The following is a 17,502-nucleotide window of genomic DNA, read 5'->3' as shown; positions in this document are numbered from 1 at the left end:
CGGACCTAAGAAACCGGACGAGGAAGCACTCGGATCGGAGGTGCCTTACCTAAGTGCCATTGGAGCCTTAATGTACTTGGCTAGTCATACTAGACCGGACATAAGCTTTGCCGTGAGCTTACTATCTAGATTTGGTTCATGTCCGACCTTAAGGCATTGGAACGGAGTGAAACATCTGTTCAGGTATCCGCAAGGAACAAAGGATCTTGGTTTGTTCTACACCAACCGGCCAGGAGAGAGCATGGTCGGATATGCAGATGTTGGGTACTTATCTGACCCACACCAGGCTAGATCTCAAACAGGATATGTGTTCACACATAGTGGATCCGCAATATGCTGGCGCTCAACAAAGCAATCCTTAGTAGCCACATCATTTAATCACGCCGAGATCATAGCCATGTATGAGGCAAGCCGTGAACTTGTCTGGTTGAGGAACATGACCGACCATGTCTTAAGAGAGAGTGGTCTGGCCGTGGGACAAGAGAAGGAGGAGCCAATGATCATCTGCGAGGACAATGCAGCGTGCATTGCTCAGCTCAAGGATACATCAAAGGATACAGGACAAAGCACATCCTGCCTAAGTTCTTCTTCACCCACGACTTACAGAAGGCAAAGGAGGTTCAAGTAGTTCAAGTCCGATCCAACGACAACTCAGCCGACCTCTTCACCAAGTCTCTGCGAACCTCAACATTCAGGAAGCTGGTTCATCAGATAGGTATGCGCCGGCTGAAGGATCTTCCGTGATACCTTCATCAGGGGGAGTGTCATGCGTTGTACTATTTTTCTTGTCTACGGTTTCCATTTTTTTCCCACCTTGGGTTTTTGGTTTTCCTAGAGAGGTTTTAACGAGGCAACATCGTGCATGATACGAGCTCATATGGTTATAGCATCCAAGGGGGAGTGTTATGAACAATGTGGATTGCTAGTAACCATATCAAGGCAAGGCCAAACCGTGGCCCAATAGGAGAGAGAGTCGGCGGCCCAAGAGGAGAGAGAGTCGGCCGACTTTAGTCTTAGGATGTTTCCATTTATATGTTTTAGATCTTTTCCTATTTCATGTTGTATTAGGTTTTGGATAATTTTCTTTTCCCTATTCCTTGTAACTCTTATATAAGGGAACACTTTGATTGAGTAATAATACACAGAAACACACACGATTTCCCTTATTGTTCGCAACAAATATGTATAATTAGTTGAAAGATTTAAAAATATAAAAAATGAACAATATTTAGGAAAATGACAGTCTTAAGTTCTAGTGACTTTGCAAATCACAGTTTTTATTCTTTTTTCTTTTCTTTTCTTTATTTATTTATATTGAAAAATTGAAGGTTTGACTCATGTTTTTAAGGCCCAAATGAGAATCCATAAACATTTTCTTAGAAGAGCCTAAAAAACACTAACAAACCCCCTTTGTAGTTTGTTAGTGTTTAACTCAACCTGTGGGTTAACAACTAACCAGAGTTAATACGTCATATGACAGCTAATATATGTACAGTATATCTTTATATTTAATGGTACGAGTCTCCCTCATTTCCAAAGCGTCTCCCATAAATAACCGTCGTGCTTCATTCAATAAAACAAATCATTTCTCTACACTTCTAAATACAGGCGAAATTACACAAAGAAAGGTTAGACATTTCGCAATATTATTTATCTCTCCTTTCAATAGTATATTCTGTCGGCGATTTTCATTTTTATCGCATTGTTTTACAATTCGTTTACTATTAACCCTAAATCTAGGGGAAAAACATAGTTTAAAATTTTGCGGAATAGGGTCTACAGTTTCGAAAAGTTTGATTTCCGACCCCAAACTTCTGATCCCGTCACCATCCATCCGAAACCCAAACCTTGACAGAGAGAGGAAATGGCGGGTCAAGGTTTTGAGAAATGGCCCTAGCTTTTTTCGATTTTCCGTTTTTTTTTTTTGTATTTCCCGCTAAAAAAATTGCCATGGAATCTATGGAGTCGTAATCGTAAGCTAACGATTCTCGATCTCGTCGAAGTTTCCTAGGGTTTCAGTTTCTTTACCTTTTTTTTTTCGTTTGTTACTGTTTATGTATATAAATGGGATCTATGAATGGTTGTAGGATTCGCCGTTCGTCGTCGATGGCTGCAGCAGACGACGAAGACGACGCCGTCGATTTCCGCAAAACTCCGAAGAGTTTCGACCTGAACAAGTCTCCCGAAGCAGTCTCTTACTCAGATTCGGCGGTTGAGAAGAATATGAACGAACTCGTCTCCTCGTTCCGACGCTTGCTCGAATCGTTCGTCGTCGAGTTCTGTCCTCCGCCTCCGGCGACCGTTGATCTCTTCGGCCTCTTCGTCGGCGTGAGCCACAGAGGCGGTTTCAAAGCCGTTTCGGAGAATGCTGCGTGGGAGGAAGTCGGGAGCGAGTCTAAATTAGGTTTATCTGCGAAATCGATCTACGTCAAGTACCTCGCCTCGCTTGCGCGGTGGTTGAACAGAGTCGTTGGAGGTGATGGTGGTGGCGTGGAGCTGCCTGGAGTATCGGATGATCTGATCGGTAGGTTTGGGGATTTTGTGGCTCAGGTGAAGAGGAAGTATGAGTTGAGGGAAGGTATGGTTTCAAGAGAGGTGGGAGGAGAGTTTAAATGGTTTATATCGAAAGCTAGGAGAAGATCTGATGATAAGAAGCTTGAGGAAGCTGTGTTTCTTGATTCTGGTTCTTCCCCTGGGAAGAGGAAACGGGAGTGTTCTTTAGTGACTTTGAAGTGGTTAAGCGAGGCTGCTAAGGATCCATGTGACGTATCTGTTGGCTCTTTGCCGGATAGATCAAAGTGGGATTGTTATGGAAGTGAAGAGCCGTGGAAAGAGCTTCTTCTGTTTAGAGCTTCAAGAACGAACTCTGATTCGTCTTGTGAAAAGATTTGGCAGGTGTGTTTGGTGACTTGAAGTTCATTATTGAGTTATGATTGTTTTTGGCTGTTGAATCATGAATTGCATATGCATTTTTCTTCCATGTTTATGCCATTCCAAGTCTTGATCATTTTGCTTGCGTGTGTTTTCAGAAAATCCAGAAGATGCATCCGTCTCTGTATCAGGATAGTGCTGGGACTAGTTACAATCTAAGAGAGAGACTCAGTTTCGATAGGAATCAGTTTAATGAGAGGAAAGCTGGGATATCTTCTGAGGATGGCTCGGGTTCAGAGGGTTCAGACGAGGAGGATGAATCAGGTGGTCTAGTTGGTCCAGAGTTTCAAGCTGAAGTACCTGAGTGGACTGGCATCATCACTGAAAGCGATCCAAAGTGGCTAGGCACTCTGAACTGGCCACTTAACAAAGAACAAAACAACAAAAATAACCTTCTCATCGAAAGAGATCCTATTGGAAAAGGAAGACAAGATGCTTCTTGTGGCTGCCAAAATCCAGGCTCTGTTGGTTGTGTCAGATTCCATATCAAGGCAAAACAGGAGAAACTGAAACTCGAACTTGGTTCAGCTTTCTACATGTGGTGTTTCGATACAATGGGTGAAGGTAATCTGCAGTATTGGACAGAGTTTGAACTGAAGAAGGTGATGTCTTTGATGCCTTCTCCACCTACACTTATCCCGTCTTTCTTCGATGAGCTCAGGAGCGTTCTTCCTTCAAAGAGCAGAGGAAAGATCGTGAGCTACTTCTACAACGTGACGCTTTTGCAGTTTAGAGCAAATCAGAGTAGAATGACTCCTTATGAGATTGACAGTGATACTGACACACAGTACAGGATTGCAACAGCGAGTGAAGATCCAAACCTGGAAGCAAACACATCACAGAAACCCGTTTTGCTTACGCCCAAGAAAAAAAGACGTCGATAGAGAGGTAGTAGTAACACTTGATGAATCTTGGGTTTTAAGTGGGAGCAGCCATTGAAAGTGCTTATAAACTTCGGGGGAGAAAGGGTTCTGTTCATCAGTTACGTCGGCTCAGCAAATTCGGGTTTTGGTATTTGAGGTAAATACTTTCATGATCACTCCACTCTTTTGATGATTCTATAGGAGTATTCTTTTTTTTTTTTTTTCTGGGTTGGCATTGCTTAAAAGGACTGATGAATCAGAGACGAGGTTTCTCCAAAACAAGTACAGTAAAATTTCGGATCATTTTGGTGAATACAACAGAAGCAAACATTGTTATTGCTATTTGTTTTGTTTGTTTCTAAAGGAAAGTAGGAAATGAGTTTTTTTTTTGTCAACAGGAAATGAGTTTATACATCAGTTTCGTGACTGTACCATCTATCAAAACTTTATATATCAAGTTTAAAAAAGACCGCACACTTTCTCCAATTAAATCAAGACACGCGTGATTATTTTGGAAAAAAAACCATTTGTTAATAAAAGTTTTGATTTAACTGGGTTTTTTTTTTTTTTTTTTTTTTCCTGTCAATGTTTTTAATATTAAAAGAATCGGGTCAAGCCCAGAAACAGATTACATGAAAGCCCAAAATACATAAACTAAATACCAGGCCTAATGATCCACACTAAAGACCTACCCATTACACTGGCCAACGGCCCAAACCATCCCCGGTGTGACGACGACCGACTCGAGCGTCAAGAAGACTGGATGCCGGACACATGGATGCATCTCAACCCATCAGAACTGCACGCGTCACATTCGCCTCGACTTGGCCGTCTCCGCCTCGTCTCACCACTGGAATCCCTCACCACAACAAACTTCAAACGAAGCTCGTAACCGAAGAGCCTCCGCCGAACCCATCCAATACTTTCCACTCTATCTACCCGTCGGAGAGCCTCATCTCTCCTAGAGAGCTCCTCCGACAGAGCGACAGCTTGAAATCTTCAACCCTAAAGCGACAACCAAGAACCAGTCGATCCCAGCTCGAACCCAGCACTAAGGAACCATAACTAAAAAAACCTAAAGCCGGCGGCTAGAAGCTGAGGAAGCCTTCACACCCCGGGGACTTGAGCCGACGACGGCGAAGCCAAAGACGCTTCCACCTTGCAGTGACAAAAGCCGGAGACGACGGATCTGTGGAAGCCTCCATCTCCCGGGAACGAGATCCATACTACACGCGTCCTCACCGCACCATCAACTCCACACCAACCGCGTCTTCACTCCAAGATCCGATACATCACGGATGATGATGAAACCACAGCTCAGACAAGACGATCACTGAAGGAGAGAAGGATAAGACAAAAGCCGGCCAATTAAACTGAAAGACGACGAGCTCCGGCGCCGGCACGCGCGCTTATGCGCCGGCCGGACACCGAACCTCCAAGATCTAATTTTTCTCTCTAACTTCTTTCTTTACTTTTTTTTTCGTATAGCATTCAATTCAATTTAATTGGGCTTTTACATGTTGAAAAAAAAAAAAAAAAGGGCTTTTACATGCTTGTCATAAGTAAGTACATCACTCGGCACACACTCCATATACAAAATATCAAAAACAGCAAGCAGTTTGTAGTGATCAGGTTTCAGTTTATGTCGTTACTCAACTGATTTAGAAATGCCGTTGCGTCTCACTTCCTCCTCCTCCGTTAACGGTTAAACTCACAAACCATGGAGAAGAAGATCCTGCGCTCCTCTCTACTTTGTTGCATCGTCTTTCTTCTGATCTCCAGCTTTTACGGATCCGTCGAAGCGGGGAAGCGACGGATCGAGATCACCGACGATCTAGACGACGTGGAAGACAACGAAGAAGAAGAATCGTGGAAAACGTGGGGGAAAAAAGCATCCGCGCCGGAGTTCGATCCTCCTCCGGATTTCTCCAACATGGGATTCGATCAGATCCAGGAGGAGATGGCTAAACGGACTTTTGCACCGGTCGTTGGATTCGTCAAGCTCCGGTTAGGCGTCCAACGTACTAAGGTAATACAAAGCTACGAATCGGTTCAGGTCAAGTAGCTTCAAGCTGAATGAAACATTCGCCCGGAGTTCCAATTTTTTTGAAGAAAATTACATAAATATAGGTCTCCAAATTTGTTTAAAAAAAATATTTATTGAAATCTTTACTAAATAGCCTACGGAACTCTGGTTCTAAAATCGTTTTGATTTCAATCAACAGGATATGGTGGTGGACATTGCTATGAAATGGACGAAAGTTCCGAGAACAGGTGGGTTGGGAGTGAGGTTCATGGCCGTGGATCGAAGCACGGTGATGTTCAATATGCAGAACGGGAAGGAAGTGACTGAGGTAATAAGATAAAAATTGTAAACTTTGTAGTCAGAGAGATTCTTGACAACTAGAATCAACTCTCTTTGTAGCTAAGGGAGTTTGTGCTGAGCCAAGAAGAGGCTTACGAGGTTAAGATAGGGAAACAAGAGTTTAGAAGACCTGGAGATCCTCCACTTGACGATGTCGTCGACAAACTTAAGCAAAGCAAGGGTGATGAAGATGGTGATGGTAATAACAAGAATGATGTTACCAAGGATGAGTTATGAGATTGAAAGTTTTATCTCTGCTAGCTGAATCTTAGCTACAATATCTTTGACATGTTTGGTTCGTAGAGTAACAATGAAAAGGGAAGCTTCTTTCTGATGAGTATACAACTCATTTAAGCTTACTGCTAAACGTGGAAAGCTCGATAACCTGAATTCTTGAAATGCTTTCAGCTTCTGCTCTCTCTTTCTCTGTGTTGTAGCCCCAGTTACCTGTTTCATAGATAAGAATTCATCAGAGTAATCAGCGAGAAGAACCAGAAAAAAAGATTATATGAGGGGAGAGAAGAAGAGACTTACTTAGGTATAGATTCCATTTGTCTAGTTCAGGCTCTTTGATGACATTCTTCAGCGTTGCAAGTCTGTCTTCCACGAAACTGTCCAAATGAAATGATCCATAGGGATTGTAAACTAATGGTGTTACCAAGTCATGTAGAAACAGTGATACATAGATTTGTAAAAAGCATGGAAGAGACTTACTGCAGCTTCAAGCCCTGGTGTTCTGGTTTATTCTGAAGTAGCTTTAGCACTTCCACCTTTGGCCTGATGAGAGATATCAAACCGAATAAAAAGTTAGCTTGGGCATAAAATCTGGAGAAACTAGAAGAAGATCAAAGTTCATTGGTGATATAGTATACTGATACTGACCCTGAACCCAAAGCGTAAATCCTTTCCGGTGGTATGATTACACCTGCTATTTCACGCAGCAACGCTTCTGCAAACCGTCCCTGCAATTTCCACCCCACACAGATACTAACAAAGTTCAGCTACTGAGAGCGACAAGACAGTACACAAGTCCAGACAGTTAAGAATCATTACAGCACCTGTTTGGTGGTAACAATGTAAATCTTTGAGCTGGCAAACTTCAGTGCATCTGATACTCCTGGATAGAATCTGCAAATATAGTGTACATTGTCACAGCTATGAAGCTAAATTCACAACAAAAGATATCTTAAAGACATATATATACCTATTGGCACCAATCCAAGTGGTCAAGTCATTGTTAATCCAATCATCTCTAACTTTCCCAAACAAATCGATCAAAGCATCTTTATCATCTTCATCCCAAGCTTCCATGATAACAGGCTTAATCTTTCCCCAGCTCTCCAATATCCCATCAACAGTCAACCCCTCTGCTACCTTAAAATAAACAAAACACAACCAATCATCATCCAAAACTGTTGATCTTACAATACACAGAGAGGATCTCTTAATGCATTCACACTCACTGAAGATTTTCGAATATAGGGCATCTTCGTCTCCAACAGTAGGCGAACAAGTAGAAGATTCTCATAGCCAGTTTCCACCACAGGTCTCACCTACAAAAAAACACCAGCTCCTCAGTAAGCTTTCACATTCTTTCAAAATCAAAGCTTTAAGGAGAAAAAAACAGTAATAAAGATGGTGAATTTACGATATGCATCTGATCAACGATCCATTCCTCTAGAGCTGAGTCAACTCCCACGAACAAACCAGGCCATCTCACTCTCGCAGCCTATCAACACAGTAAACCCAAAACTTGGAAACGAAATAAACACAGAGACTTAATTAGAGAGAATATCGAAGAGTTTGACCTTAACAGCAGAAAGAGAGCTCTCTCCACAGCTATCGCAGAGGACTCCATCGAAGTCCAAAGCGTAGAGATCTCCCATTCTCCTTCTCCTCCACTGGTTTCAAGCATCCGCCACACAGTTGTTTAATAATAAGAGACGACGGTTTTACTCTTACTCTTAAGACCCAATCATAACAAGCCACGTGTCAGTACCACAGGTATTTATATAAAAAGCTTTGTGATAATATTTTTTTTACCGACTGCAGCCGGTCCCACCGTGTATTTCAGCCGGTTTCAAATAATAGCTGATCTTCAAGTCTCCTCCTCCAGAGAGAGAAAGAGAGAGAGAGAGAGGGAGAAGAATCTCATCATCAATCTCCGGATCCAATCAAATCGATTACGTATCGTCTCTTTATTAGGTACTTTTCCCGACGAGCGATTCTTCCCTTTGTCAAACTCTTTCTTCTTCTTCTCAATTGTTTACTGTGATAGGTGTTGTTAGAGCTCGTTTCGAATTCGATTAGTTAGTTGTGGAAAGAGATCGCCTTTACCATTCTGCTAATTGAATCTGATAGAACCCAGAAAGGAATTTGTTTTCCTCTGTTTCTGAATACGCCTAGTCTTGATTGGTTTCAATCCTAGCGGATTCTACTATGTATTGCAAATCAAAACGATGAAAGTTTGGTCCTTTACCTATGAAGATGTGAGATATGCTCTGTTTTTTCTATAGTTAACTAAAGCAGAGTTCTTTTCTGTTTATAGGGTTGTTGGAGATTCTGTGGTTTAGAAGATGGCTGACAAAGAGGATCATCATCCTCCTCGTGGGAATGAATGGGAAGTTGTTTCGCTTACTTCATCAGCTTATGCTGCTTCTCCTGGTCCTTATAACGTTGAGTCCAAAGATGCGAGGAAGTTTGATCATGCGTACTACGGAGCTGCGACTTCGCGTGATTTGTTCATGTCTGACCACTTTGTGTTCCCACCTAGCCAGCATGAGGATTTACCAATTGTTGATGATGATGAACCTGTCTTGGAAGAGGAAGAAGGGAGTAAGGATGGCCAAGGCTTGATGATGCCAGAAGAAGGTCAGGGATTGTCTGATGAACCTAATAGTACTTCGAGACAGTACATGGAATCAGACCGGTTAATTGATTCTGAGCCAAATGAGAATGACGAGGAGGAGGAGTTGGATCTTCGTTCTCATACTGCAAAGGATACACTTGGAGTTGAGAAGGATGGTAAGAAGGCGAGACACGACGTTCCTTGCGAAGCGTGGTGGAGAAGGAGAGCTGTTTCCATGTATATACGCACAAGAGAAGCGAATGCGATGTGGTCTTTGTTCTTTGCAGCTGCTGTCACGGGACTAGTGGTTCTTGGTCAACGCTGGCAGCAAGAGAGGTGGCAGGTTTTGCAGCTCAAGTGGCAGTCAAGCATCAGTAGCGAGGTTAATGATCTAAAAACATGTGTCAATAATCATTACAAGATGGTAATAGCCATTCATTTGAAATGACGACTCTTATTTTGTTTTTGCTCACACAGAAGCTGAGCAGGGTACTTGAACCTCTCTCTCGCTTGAAAGGTGTGATTGTGAGAAGTAACCCACAAGCTTCTCTCGTAAGGAGTGGCACCTCCAGTGAGATCTAGTGACAAAAAAAAAGCCATTGTATCATTCGTTGCTCACACAGCACAGGTACATAAACAAACTTGTTCTTGAGTTACATGTGTGTGCCTCAACGTCAAACGCTTTTGGTTTTCTTCAGCCTATGTTGGCTTTATCATCTTGTACTATTAGAACGGAGATTCAATTCCCTTGTCACACAAGTCACAGGACTCTCTCTTTCAGTGCGAAAAGCTTCTTTCGTCTTTATTTTTTTTGTTAGCTTCTTTCTTGTCTTAGTGTGTGTGAAAATATAGACACATTATACACTTGATTTTCTCTTTTTAAATTACGAATTTTTATTTTACTATCGTTGGATGATTCCTAAAAGAGACAATACGTTCTGATTTGTAAAAAAACTGTAAAGCAAAAATATAGTATGAAATTTAGAATCATAAGACATGCTAACAAATAAGTCAATAATAAGCCTTTAGAGTAGTTGAGTGTTGTAGTGATTACTACTAGTATTAATTACCATGTGAATATAAGTGAGGGGGTAACTAACTATATAACAATAATGATTTCATTCACTGTTTAGCAACTTTTCAATATGTATTTTAAATTTTTTTATTTCTCTTATTAATTCTAGATATGATCTTAATGCAAAATGAGAATGAACAGAAAATCACGTAAATGAACCTTTTCTGTGGGACAAGCCACGCTCGGTATCTATTTATTACAGTTACGTGATCGGTTCACAAGTCGTAACCAAAAAGTCATTAATTTCATTATTACCATAAATGTGCCAAATGTCGAACAAGTTTTTTTAGTCATATAAAGTCATAGCGGTCGGTTGTCCAAAAAAAGAGTCAACCGTCGAAGATCCCTTTCAGTTTTACATATCTTTTTGAGTTTCTATCTTTTTCTACTATTATTAGAAAATATTACATCTGTGCATCAGTGCATGGGATATTCTTGATGTACCTAATCTAAACTATTTTATTGTTTGTATTTCATGTAACTTGCCGTAGGCAACTGTAATTAAGTTTAAGTTATAAAAAAAAATTCAGCTATAAAATTATTATTGTTTGTTTGATCTAGAAATGTATGTTTTCTTTGCCGTTGATGGAAAGGTAATCTAATAAGATAATTTATATTCTCTGTCGATTTATCTTTTATCTCAAGTTTTAACCTACTATTTTCATATTTAATCACAAGATCTGCATGAGATCATCCACATATTGTATCAAATCATAACAAAGAGCCCATGAATGATACATATCCTGAGATTATCCACACAGGAAAAAAAAGTATGTGCACGAAAATAGAACTTATGCCAAATGAATCTATGTAAAAGAAACATCAAATCGTCTGCAAACGTGGAAAGTAGTTAAAAATCGGAAAATCATCAAGTGAAGTGAAGACTAGAGCTAATCCGTGATCATCGTTTTACATATATTTTATGTTTTAGCATTTTATTTTCATTTTTTTTTGTAAATTTATGCTCTCTATGTAAGTTTTTATTTAGTTATTATATTCACTATATCGTTTGTCCGCGCTACGCGCGGATTATTTCTACATAAAAATTTAAATTCTTGTTTGAATTTTAAATATTATAAAATGAGTTTTAGTTAATATGGAATGTTTAGCTTTTGCAAATATGGGTAAATGAGATGTTTTGTTGTTAAAATGTTGTTTGTTACGGAAAGCTTTATTTGTTGTAGGATGCTAAGTTAAGTGTTGACTTCATGGGTGAATAACTTTTTTTGTTCCTCTTAACAAAGCTTTGATGATTTTAGTGGTGTTTAAACAAAAATATATATATATATATATATATATATATATATATTAAATTCTATTAATTTTATTATAAATTTCCAAAAAGTCTTTTTTTATGACATATTTCTTTTGTTCAAAATATTTGTTGTTGAGGCGATCAGTAGTTAAGTTGTAATTTTGAAACAAATAATTGAATTGTATTTGATATAATTCTTTAAAATGAGCTGCGTTGATGTTCGGGATAGAAAGTTAGATCATTGTTGATCAACATTAATTTTCTGTGTCAAAATGATTGACCTTTTAACATTTATTATTTTATGTGTCGTTTGTACTTATTCAAATTAAACCAACAACGACCTCCATTTTTACAGCATCAAATAAGAAGATAAACCCATTTTAATTGACTATCTATATCACTTAGTTTTGAGTTCATTGTAAAAAGAGTGAAATACAAATAAATACAGATTTTTAATCATTTAATTAATTTGTTATATTTATATTATATGAATTTTTTATTACTCCCTTAATCCACAAATATAATTTTTCATTTGTTCACACATATTAAAAATATAATAAATATTCTATAATGAATGCACTAATTTCTATAATTATAGTAACTAAATGTATAAAATAGTAAGTTAATTTATTTTAGTTAAGAGTATGACTTGTTTGCATAAAAAATATTTAACTACCATTTTCCACATAAGTACTACATTTTGCGACATTTATTTAAAATGTTCGCTTAACTAAATTTATTACATTACATTAAATTAAATTAAATATAATTTTTGTATTTGGTAAAAAGGTTCATAGTTTAATTATTTTAATCTATCTATTTTTTTCATATATCAAATTAAGATCAAGATTTTGTGTAATGTATTTAACAGTTTTTGACTGTATATGTGTTTTATAAAACAGTATGAGTAGACATCCTGATATAAAACCATAGACATATTATTTGAAATTTTCTGAAACGAAATTCTTATTTTTACTTAAACACAAACATTCCAAGAAACCACAAAACATTAAGAGGGTGAATACATATGAGAAAATTCTATTAATTTCACAAGGAGAAAACCGAAGTGGTAAGGAGATAAATCAGTTTTTGTGGATTTGTTTTTAATGGCAATCTAACGGTGTAATACGCTACTGATGCTAGCTAGCTAGACGGTGTTGGGGTGGGAAATCAATTTCCGGCTGTCCAAACACACTCTCTTATGTAAGCCTGAATATCCAATGAATTTGCCAGATCATCCAAGTAAGAAAATAAGTCTCCTGCAGGGGCTAACTAACCAAACCAGTCCAGTCAAAACAAAAAAAAAAACCAAAAAAAAAACTAAGCAAAAGATAAAGATATAGACCTCAAATGTTAAGATTTCGTTTATTATCAAGAAAACTGTCATTTGCTTGTATGACCGTAAGTCACTGAAAACACTCATGTATTATCATGCATTCATTGCACGGCAAAATCAGTTGAAGTTATGAGGAAGAAATAAAAATATAAACAACATTATTAAAGAGATTGGAGCACTTTACCAGATTACTAAGACCTTTGTAAGGTTCGTCCTCAGTGCATATAGTGTTTGAAGCATAGAACTCTTTGAACCTCTGAAAACTTAATAGATCACTGGAGAGTAGAAGTCTACCAATGTGCTCTATTGTATTGAATCCATTGTTGGAACACTGTTTTGACCCTATAACAAAGAGTATTAGAGAGTGTATGTATAGGCATGCATATATATATATACCAGTCAGAACCATGAAAAAATCAATCAACACACTACAAGCTTTTGAAAAAAAAAAAAATTTCAAAACTAATACGATATTTATAAGGATGAAAAATCAGGAGACAACTTCAGTAAAAAAAAATTTAATAATCAGGAGACCAACCCTAAGCAGAGGACCAGATCTCAACTTCAAATCTCTTAATGAAAATTTTAATCTCTTGAGCAGGCGGCCCTTATACACCAATAAACAACAAAAATACCCAATTAAGCTAGTAAGAGAAAAACAAAATAAAAACATAGTAGTGACATCTACTTTTAGTCGCATGTATAAAGAAAAGAAAAACCTAATAGAAGAGGCAGTCATTTTAATTTTTTAGTTTAAAGAAAGAAAGGTTATGATATAACACTGAAGAATGGCTTGACATCTTATTATGGTGCACTCATGTGAACTAAATAGTTAGTACAAACATCATGTTGTATTGGCTTACTTTATCTTTGCAGCTTCTGATACCAAGTTTGCAGAATTTTTTTTAATACCTGCGATGTTGAATTGCATCAATTTTGGTCCTACGTTTTACCAGATTGTTTGGGAATGCATCCCATGAATCACCATCAGAGTTCACCAGCGGAGCCCTCAACCATAACTTCATAGTAGAATCACATTAAACAAAACTAAAGAAAGAAAGAAGGAATAGAAAGTTAGAGCTTAATTGAAGATTCTATTTTACAGAAAAGACTAATCTTGAATAAAAATTAACAAAAAGCAAGAAACTCAAAATAACCTGTAAGAGTAATTCAGAGCCAGAGACGGGTAGAACTTGAGTGTCTGTTTCCTTCCACTAATATCGGCCTATACGAAGGGCCATCTGCATAGCAACATTTCACGGAGAGCGAAAAAAAAAACTTCATTAGATATATAAACACTGAAGCGCCATATCCAAAGAAAATAGTAGACACAAACGTGAGACTCGATCAGAAACGAACCAGTGGAGAAAGGATATAGTCAAAGCCGTTGGTGGAGATGTATGAGGAGAGAAGAGATGGAACATTGTAGGGAATCAGTCTCAACGCAAGTATGCACTGGTTTTGAAGCGGCTTATGTTTACGTTTTTAGGTGGTGGTTTGAGGGTTATTGGAGATCTGAAAGGCGGCATCAGCGGCTAGTAAGAGAGGAGGGAAATCGGAGACTGATTGTTGAGGCAAAACGTTTTGGCTGAAACTTGTGCTTATTACAATCACTACCAAAACGTTTTCCAGAGAACATAAAGACGAAGGAATACAATTGAAGTCAATATTGTTTCAATATTTTAACCTAAATGACATGGCTAGTTAAGGATCTCTAATTAGCTAATTTTTTTGAGGACGTGAACACTATATCTTTTAAGTATTATGCCCTTTTAGTATTAGTATTGTTAGATGTCGAATATAATTAGCAATATATTACATAATTAATATTATTATAAAATTATTAATATTTATGATTTTATAAATTGTTGACTAGTGATAATATAAACCAATAAAAATAATTTATATATTTAAGTGTATTTTATGATGTAACTGAATATATTTTAAAATATCAATAAAAGAATTTATAATTTTAAATAAAATTAATTATATGTGGGTATCTGACTAATAGATATATAGAATCAAAGTTTTCCATACATTTCTCTAGTTAAAAAAATCTAGACAAAATAATTTATACTAGTGAGAGATTTAATTGGTTTATAATTCTCTCTTGTATCATACTCCATTAATTCATTAGAAAATGATCCGTTTTATAAAAATATTTGTTTCAAAAGATATAACTTTTACATTTAATTTATTGTATTAAGTAATAATGGTAAATTGTAAGATTTTTTAAAATTGTCTTTATTAACTTCTATTAGCTAAAAATATGAAAATATTTAGTAATAATGCATTTACAATCAAAATTTAATATGTTTTGTAATATTTTTAAACTATAATTAAGATGTACTTTTGGGGGAATAGTTATTATTCTATTTAAGTTTTCCATTACCATGTTCAATTAATGGAAAATATTTTAAGAAAAAATGTTTAATGGAAAATAATTATGGATTTGGTCTACGTATGTCAACGTAAAACACGAACCGGATATTCTGCCTTGGTTTGTAATTCGAAAAAGTTGATGACAAAGGTCAAAACACTTTACAATTACTAGGGTTTTTCCTTTATCCAGTCTTCATTTTAATTATTCCTTCTATGATCTAAGTTTCTAATATTTAACTTTAATCCAGTGATGTCGAATTTTTTTTATCATTAAATTACAACGTATGAGATCATGCATTAAGAGAGGAAGTGGACGCAATTGCTATTATACATTCAATGCTTGCAAACTATAAAATATATCGACAAAAGTCAGCAAAGTCACCAAACACAAACAAACTTATACAGAAGCTGTGTAGTTGAGCAAAAATGTATTTTGTTGAGTTTGTTCACCCAAACCCTAACATTCTCCACCCTAAAAACTTAATCACACATTTTTACACTCCACACCAACACAATTACAATTCTATGTTTTAAATACGCACGCATACACTTGTCAATACGTACCACAAAGACTTTCATATTAAAAAGATCAACGAAATAACATGCTACTAGGTTAAGATCCGCGCCTTGTGAAATTGTTACAACATTATATATAAAAATTATTTTATGTATTAAATATTTTTACATATTATGAAATAATTAATATATTTTAAATAATTAAATTTCAGTAACTATTAAATATATAATTAAATTGGTGCGAACATATAAAACAATTTTATTAATCCAAATTTTTTTTTATATTTGATATGATATGTAATTAAATTTAAATGATACTAACATAGATAATATATTTTAGTATATTTTTAATATTAATGTCTATTAAATGAGGATTTCTACTCATATAGTTTTTTTGAGCATTTATATTTTTTATATAAAAAAATTTAAATTACTGATAACAAAATTTTCATTGTGGGATTAATAGTTTTAGTAATTTATAATTTAAAAAAAATAAGTTGTCAATGATCGTTCAAAACTTTTATCAAAAAAATTGTTCAAAGTAAATTTTGAAACTAAAATATTGTATTTTATATGGTTTATAGTTTAATTTAAAACGATATATATATTAATCTTAATAATTAATTAAATTAGACTTTTTACTTATATAATTTTTGTAATCATTTATATTTTGTTATAACAAAAATTTTAAACCATGGATTATAAAATTTGAATGTAAGACTTTAACAGTTTTAGTAATTTATAGCCATTTGTAAAAATTCAAAATATAACATATAAATAAAAATCAAAATTTTTATTATATGGTTATTGTGGTTGTTTAATTTATTTAATAGTTTAAAATTAAACAAATATGATAGAAGATACACTATTTTTTTATCAAATCTTTATTATTCAAAATCATTAATTGTCATATATACTTTAGCCACATTAGGCAATTCCGTAAATTTTATTTAAAGAAATAATAAAGTACATTAATGATGAATTTATTGTTAATTTAATAAAAAGCTTATTATATAATTAGATGGACAACATATTCCTCTAATGATTCTAAAAATCATCTTAGTGATGACATATGGCTACAAAAAGAAGTTGTAATGCTTCTCAAATAATGCTTTTCAAATAATATACAGGGGATAGTAGTTAACCTAAGATAGTTTCAGTGAAACGTGAAGAATATATAGTTAAATAACATGAAAATAGCATAACTGATGAACATATATGTTTTTGCACATATATAATAAAAATAAACAAATTGTAATTAATATCATGAAATGGATCTGCCAAATTGTTGTTACACAGTGTACTGGCCATGCCTAATAATATTTACATCAACCCTAACTAATATCTTCAGAACACACAATTAATAGCCACGAGGAGCCAACATCCCATGCTTACTTTGTGACTTCTTATACACGATTTTTCTTCAAAAAAAGTCTTACTATTTTGTTTTACTTATCATATTTTATGTGGGGGTGTGTTTTGTATTAAATTGTATATAAATAGTTCCATGTTCGGACATTGAAAACTGTGGGTCATTTTACTCATAGATTTCCCTCTTCTTAGGCTCCTCAACTAAACATCTTTAATGCTCTCGCTCTCTCCTCGCTGTGGGCTACTGATACTTCGGCCCATTTCAATTCCAAGTTTCTCAGATCGTCGCTACTTGCTAGCAATAGTTGTCTCAACTCTTCCCCTTCGTCGTCATCGTTACAGGTTCCGCAATTAACGTTTTCACAACCCATACTTCATCATTCAATTAGGTTCTTTAATCCTTTTTCCATGGTTTCGTTTCACCTGCCTTTGTCTCCCTCCTATATAAATCTCTTCCTTGCATCTTACATCCAAGCAAAATCTACAAACTTCACGAAAGAAGCTAAAGCTATTACCGTGAAATCCGTTAAATCCACCAAAGTCTTCGTCTCCACCGGAAG

At 36.0% G+C, this 17,502-nt stretch overlaps 4 protein-coding genes and 2 long non-coding RNA genes across 10 annotated transcripts; 3 read left to right on the top strand and 3 right to left on the bottom strand.

Moving 5' to 3' along the window:
- The first annotated feature begins 1,557 nt into the window (after positions 1–1,557).
- On the top strand, positions 1,558–6,096 carry LOC106336718 (AT-rich interactive domain-containing protein 1). 5 transcript variants are annotated; one of them, XM_013775642.1, is made up of 3 exons: positions 1,558–1,628; positions 2,088–2,895; positions 3,030–4,162. In XM_013775642.1, exons 2-3 carry the CDS (start codon positions 2,107–2,109, stop codon positions 3,813–3,815), a joined length of 1,575 nt encoding a protein of 524 aa, XP_013631096.1. In that variant the 5' UTR covers positions 1,558–1,628; positions 2,088–2,106; the 3' UTR covers positions 3,816–4,162. The 5 variants fall into 5 exon arrangements, 4 of the variants coding, with proteins under 4 accessions (XP_013631096.1, XP_013631095.1, XP_013631097.1 ...); XM_013775641.1 differs by lacking the exon at positions 1,558–1,628 and adding an exon at positions 1,882–1,973; XM_013775643.1 differs by lacking the exon at positions 1,558–1,628 and adding an exon at positions 1,952–2,012.
- LOC106336720 lies at positions 5,246–6,457 on the top strand. Its single transcript, XM_013775646.1, has 3 exons — positions 5,246–5,823; positions 6,020–6,148; positions 6,220–6,457. The coding sequence occupies exons 1-3, from the start codon at positions 5,515–5,517 to the stop codon at positions 6,394–6,396; spliced, it is 615 nt and encodes a 204-aa protein (XP_013631100.1). The 5' UTR covers positions 5,246–5,514; the 3' UTR covers positions 6,397–6,457.
- Positions 6,372–8,092, bottom strand: LOC106336719. Its single transcript, XM_013775644.1, has 9 exons — positions 7,968–8,092; positions 7,808–7,888; positions 7,623–7,712; positions 7,364–7,533; positions 7,218–7,287; positions 7,042–7,121; positions 6,874–6,936; positions 6,694–6,770; positions 6,372–6,606 (listed from the first exon to the last, which is right to left on the bottom strand). The coding sequence occupies exons 1-9, from the start codon at positions 8,043–8,045 to the stop codon at positions 6,506–6,508; spliced, it is 810 nt and encodes a 269-aa protein (XP_013631098.1). The 5' UTR covers positions 8,046–8,092; the 3' UTR covers positions 6,372–6,505.
- A 130-nt stretch (positions 8,093–8,222) lies between these two features.
- On the top strand, positions 8,223–9,909 carry LOC106337337. Its single transcript, XM_013776436.1, has 3 exons — positions 8,223–8,364; positions 8,708–9,389; positions 9,485–9,909. The coding sequence occupies exons 2-3, from the start codon at positions 8,736–8,738 to the stop codon at positions 9,587–9,589; spliced, it is 759 nt and encodes a 252-aa protein (XP_013631890.1). The 5' UTR covers positions 8,223–8,364; positions 8,708–8,735; the 3' UTR covers positions 9,590–9,909.
- Positions 9,910–12,433: 2,524 nt separating this feature from the next.
- LOC106341529 lies at positions 12,434–13,601 on the bottom strand. Its single transcript, XR_001269667.1, has 3 exons — positions 13,537–13,601; positions 12,858–13,015; positions 12,434–12,609 (listed from the first exon to the last, which is right to left on the bottom strand). It is a non-coding gene; the product is annotated as an uncharacterized LOC106341529 (long non-coding RNA).
- Positions 13,602–13,637: 36 nt separating this feature from the next.
- Positions 13,638–14,285, bottom strand: LOC106341584. Its single transcript, XR_001269688.1, has 3 exons — positions 14,033–14,285; positions 13,831–13,914; positions 13,638–13,720 (listed from the first exon to the last, which is right to left on the bottom strand). It is a non-coding gene; the product is annotated as an uncharacterized LOC106341584 (long non-coding RNA).
- Positions 14,286–17,502: the final 3,217 nt, after the last annotated feature.

This window comes from Brassica oleracea, chromosome C4, assembly GCF_000695525.1.
Source record: "Brassica oleracea var. oleracea cultivar TO1000 chromosome C4, BOL, whole genome shotgun sequence".
Lineage (NCBI taxonomy): Eukaryota > Viridiplantae > Streptophyta > Magnoliopsida > Brassicales > Brassicaceae > Brassica > Brassica oleracea.
This window is presented reverse-complemented; position numbering and strand designations above follow the sequence as displayed.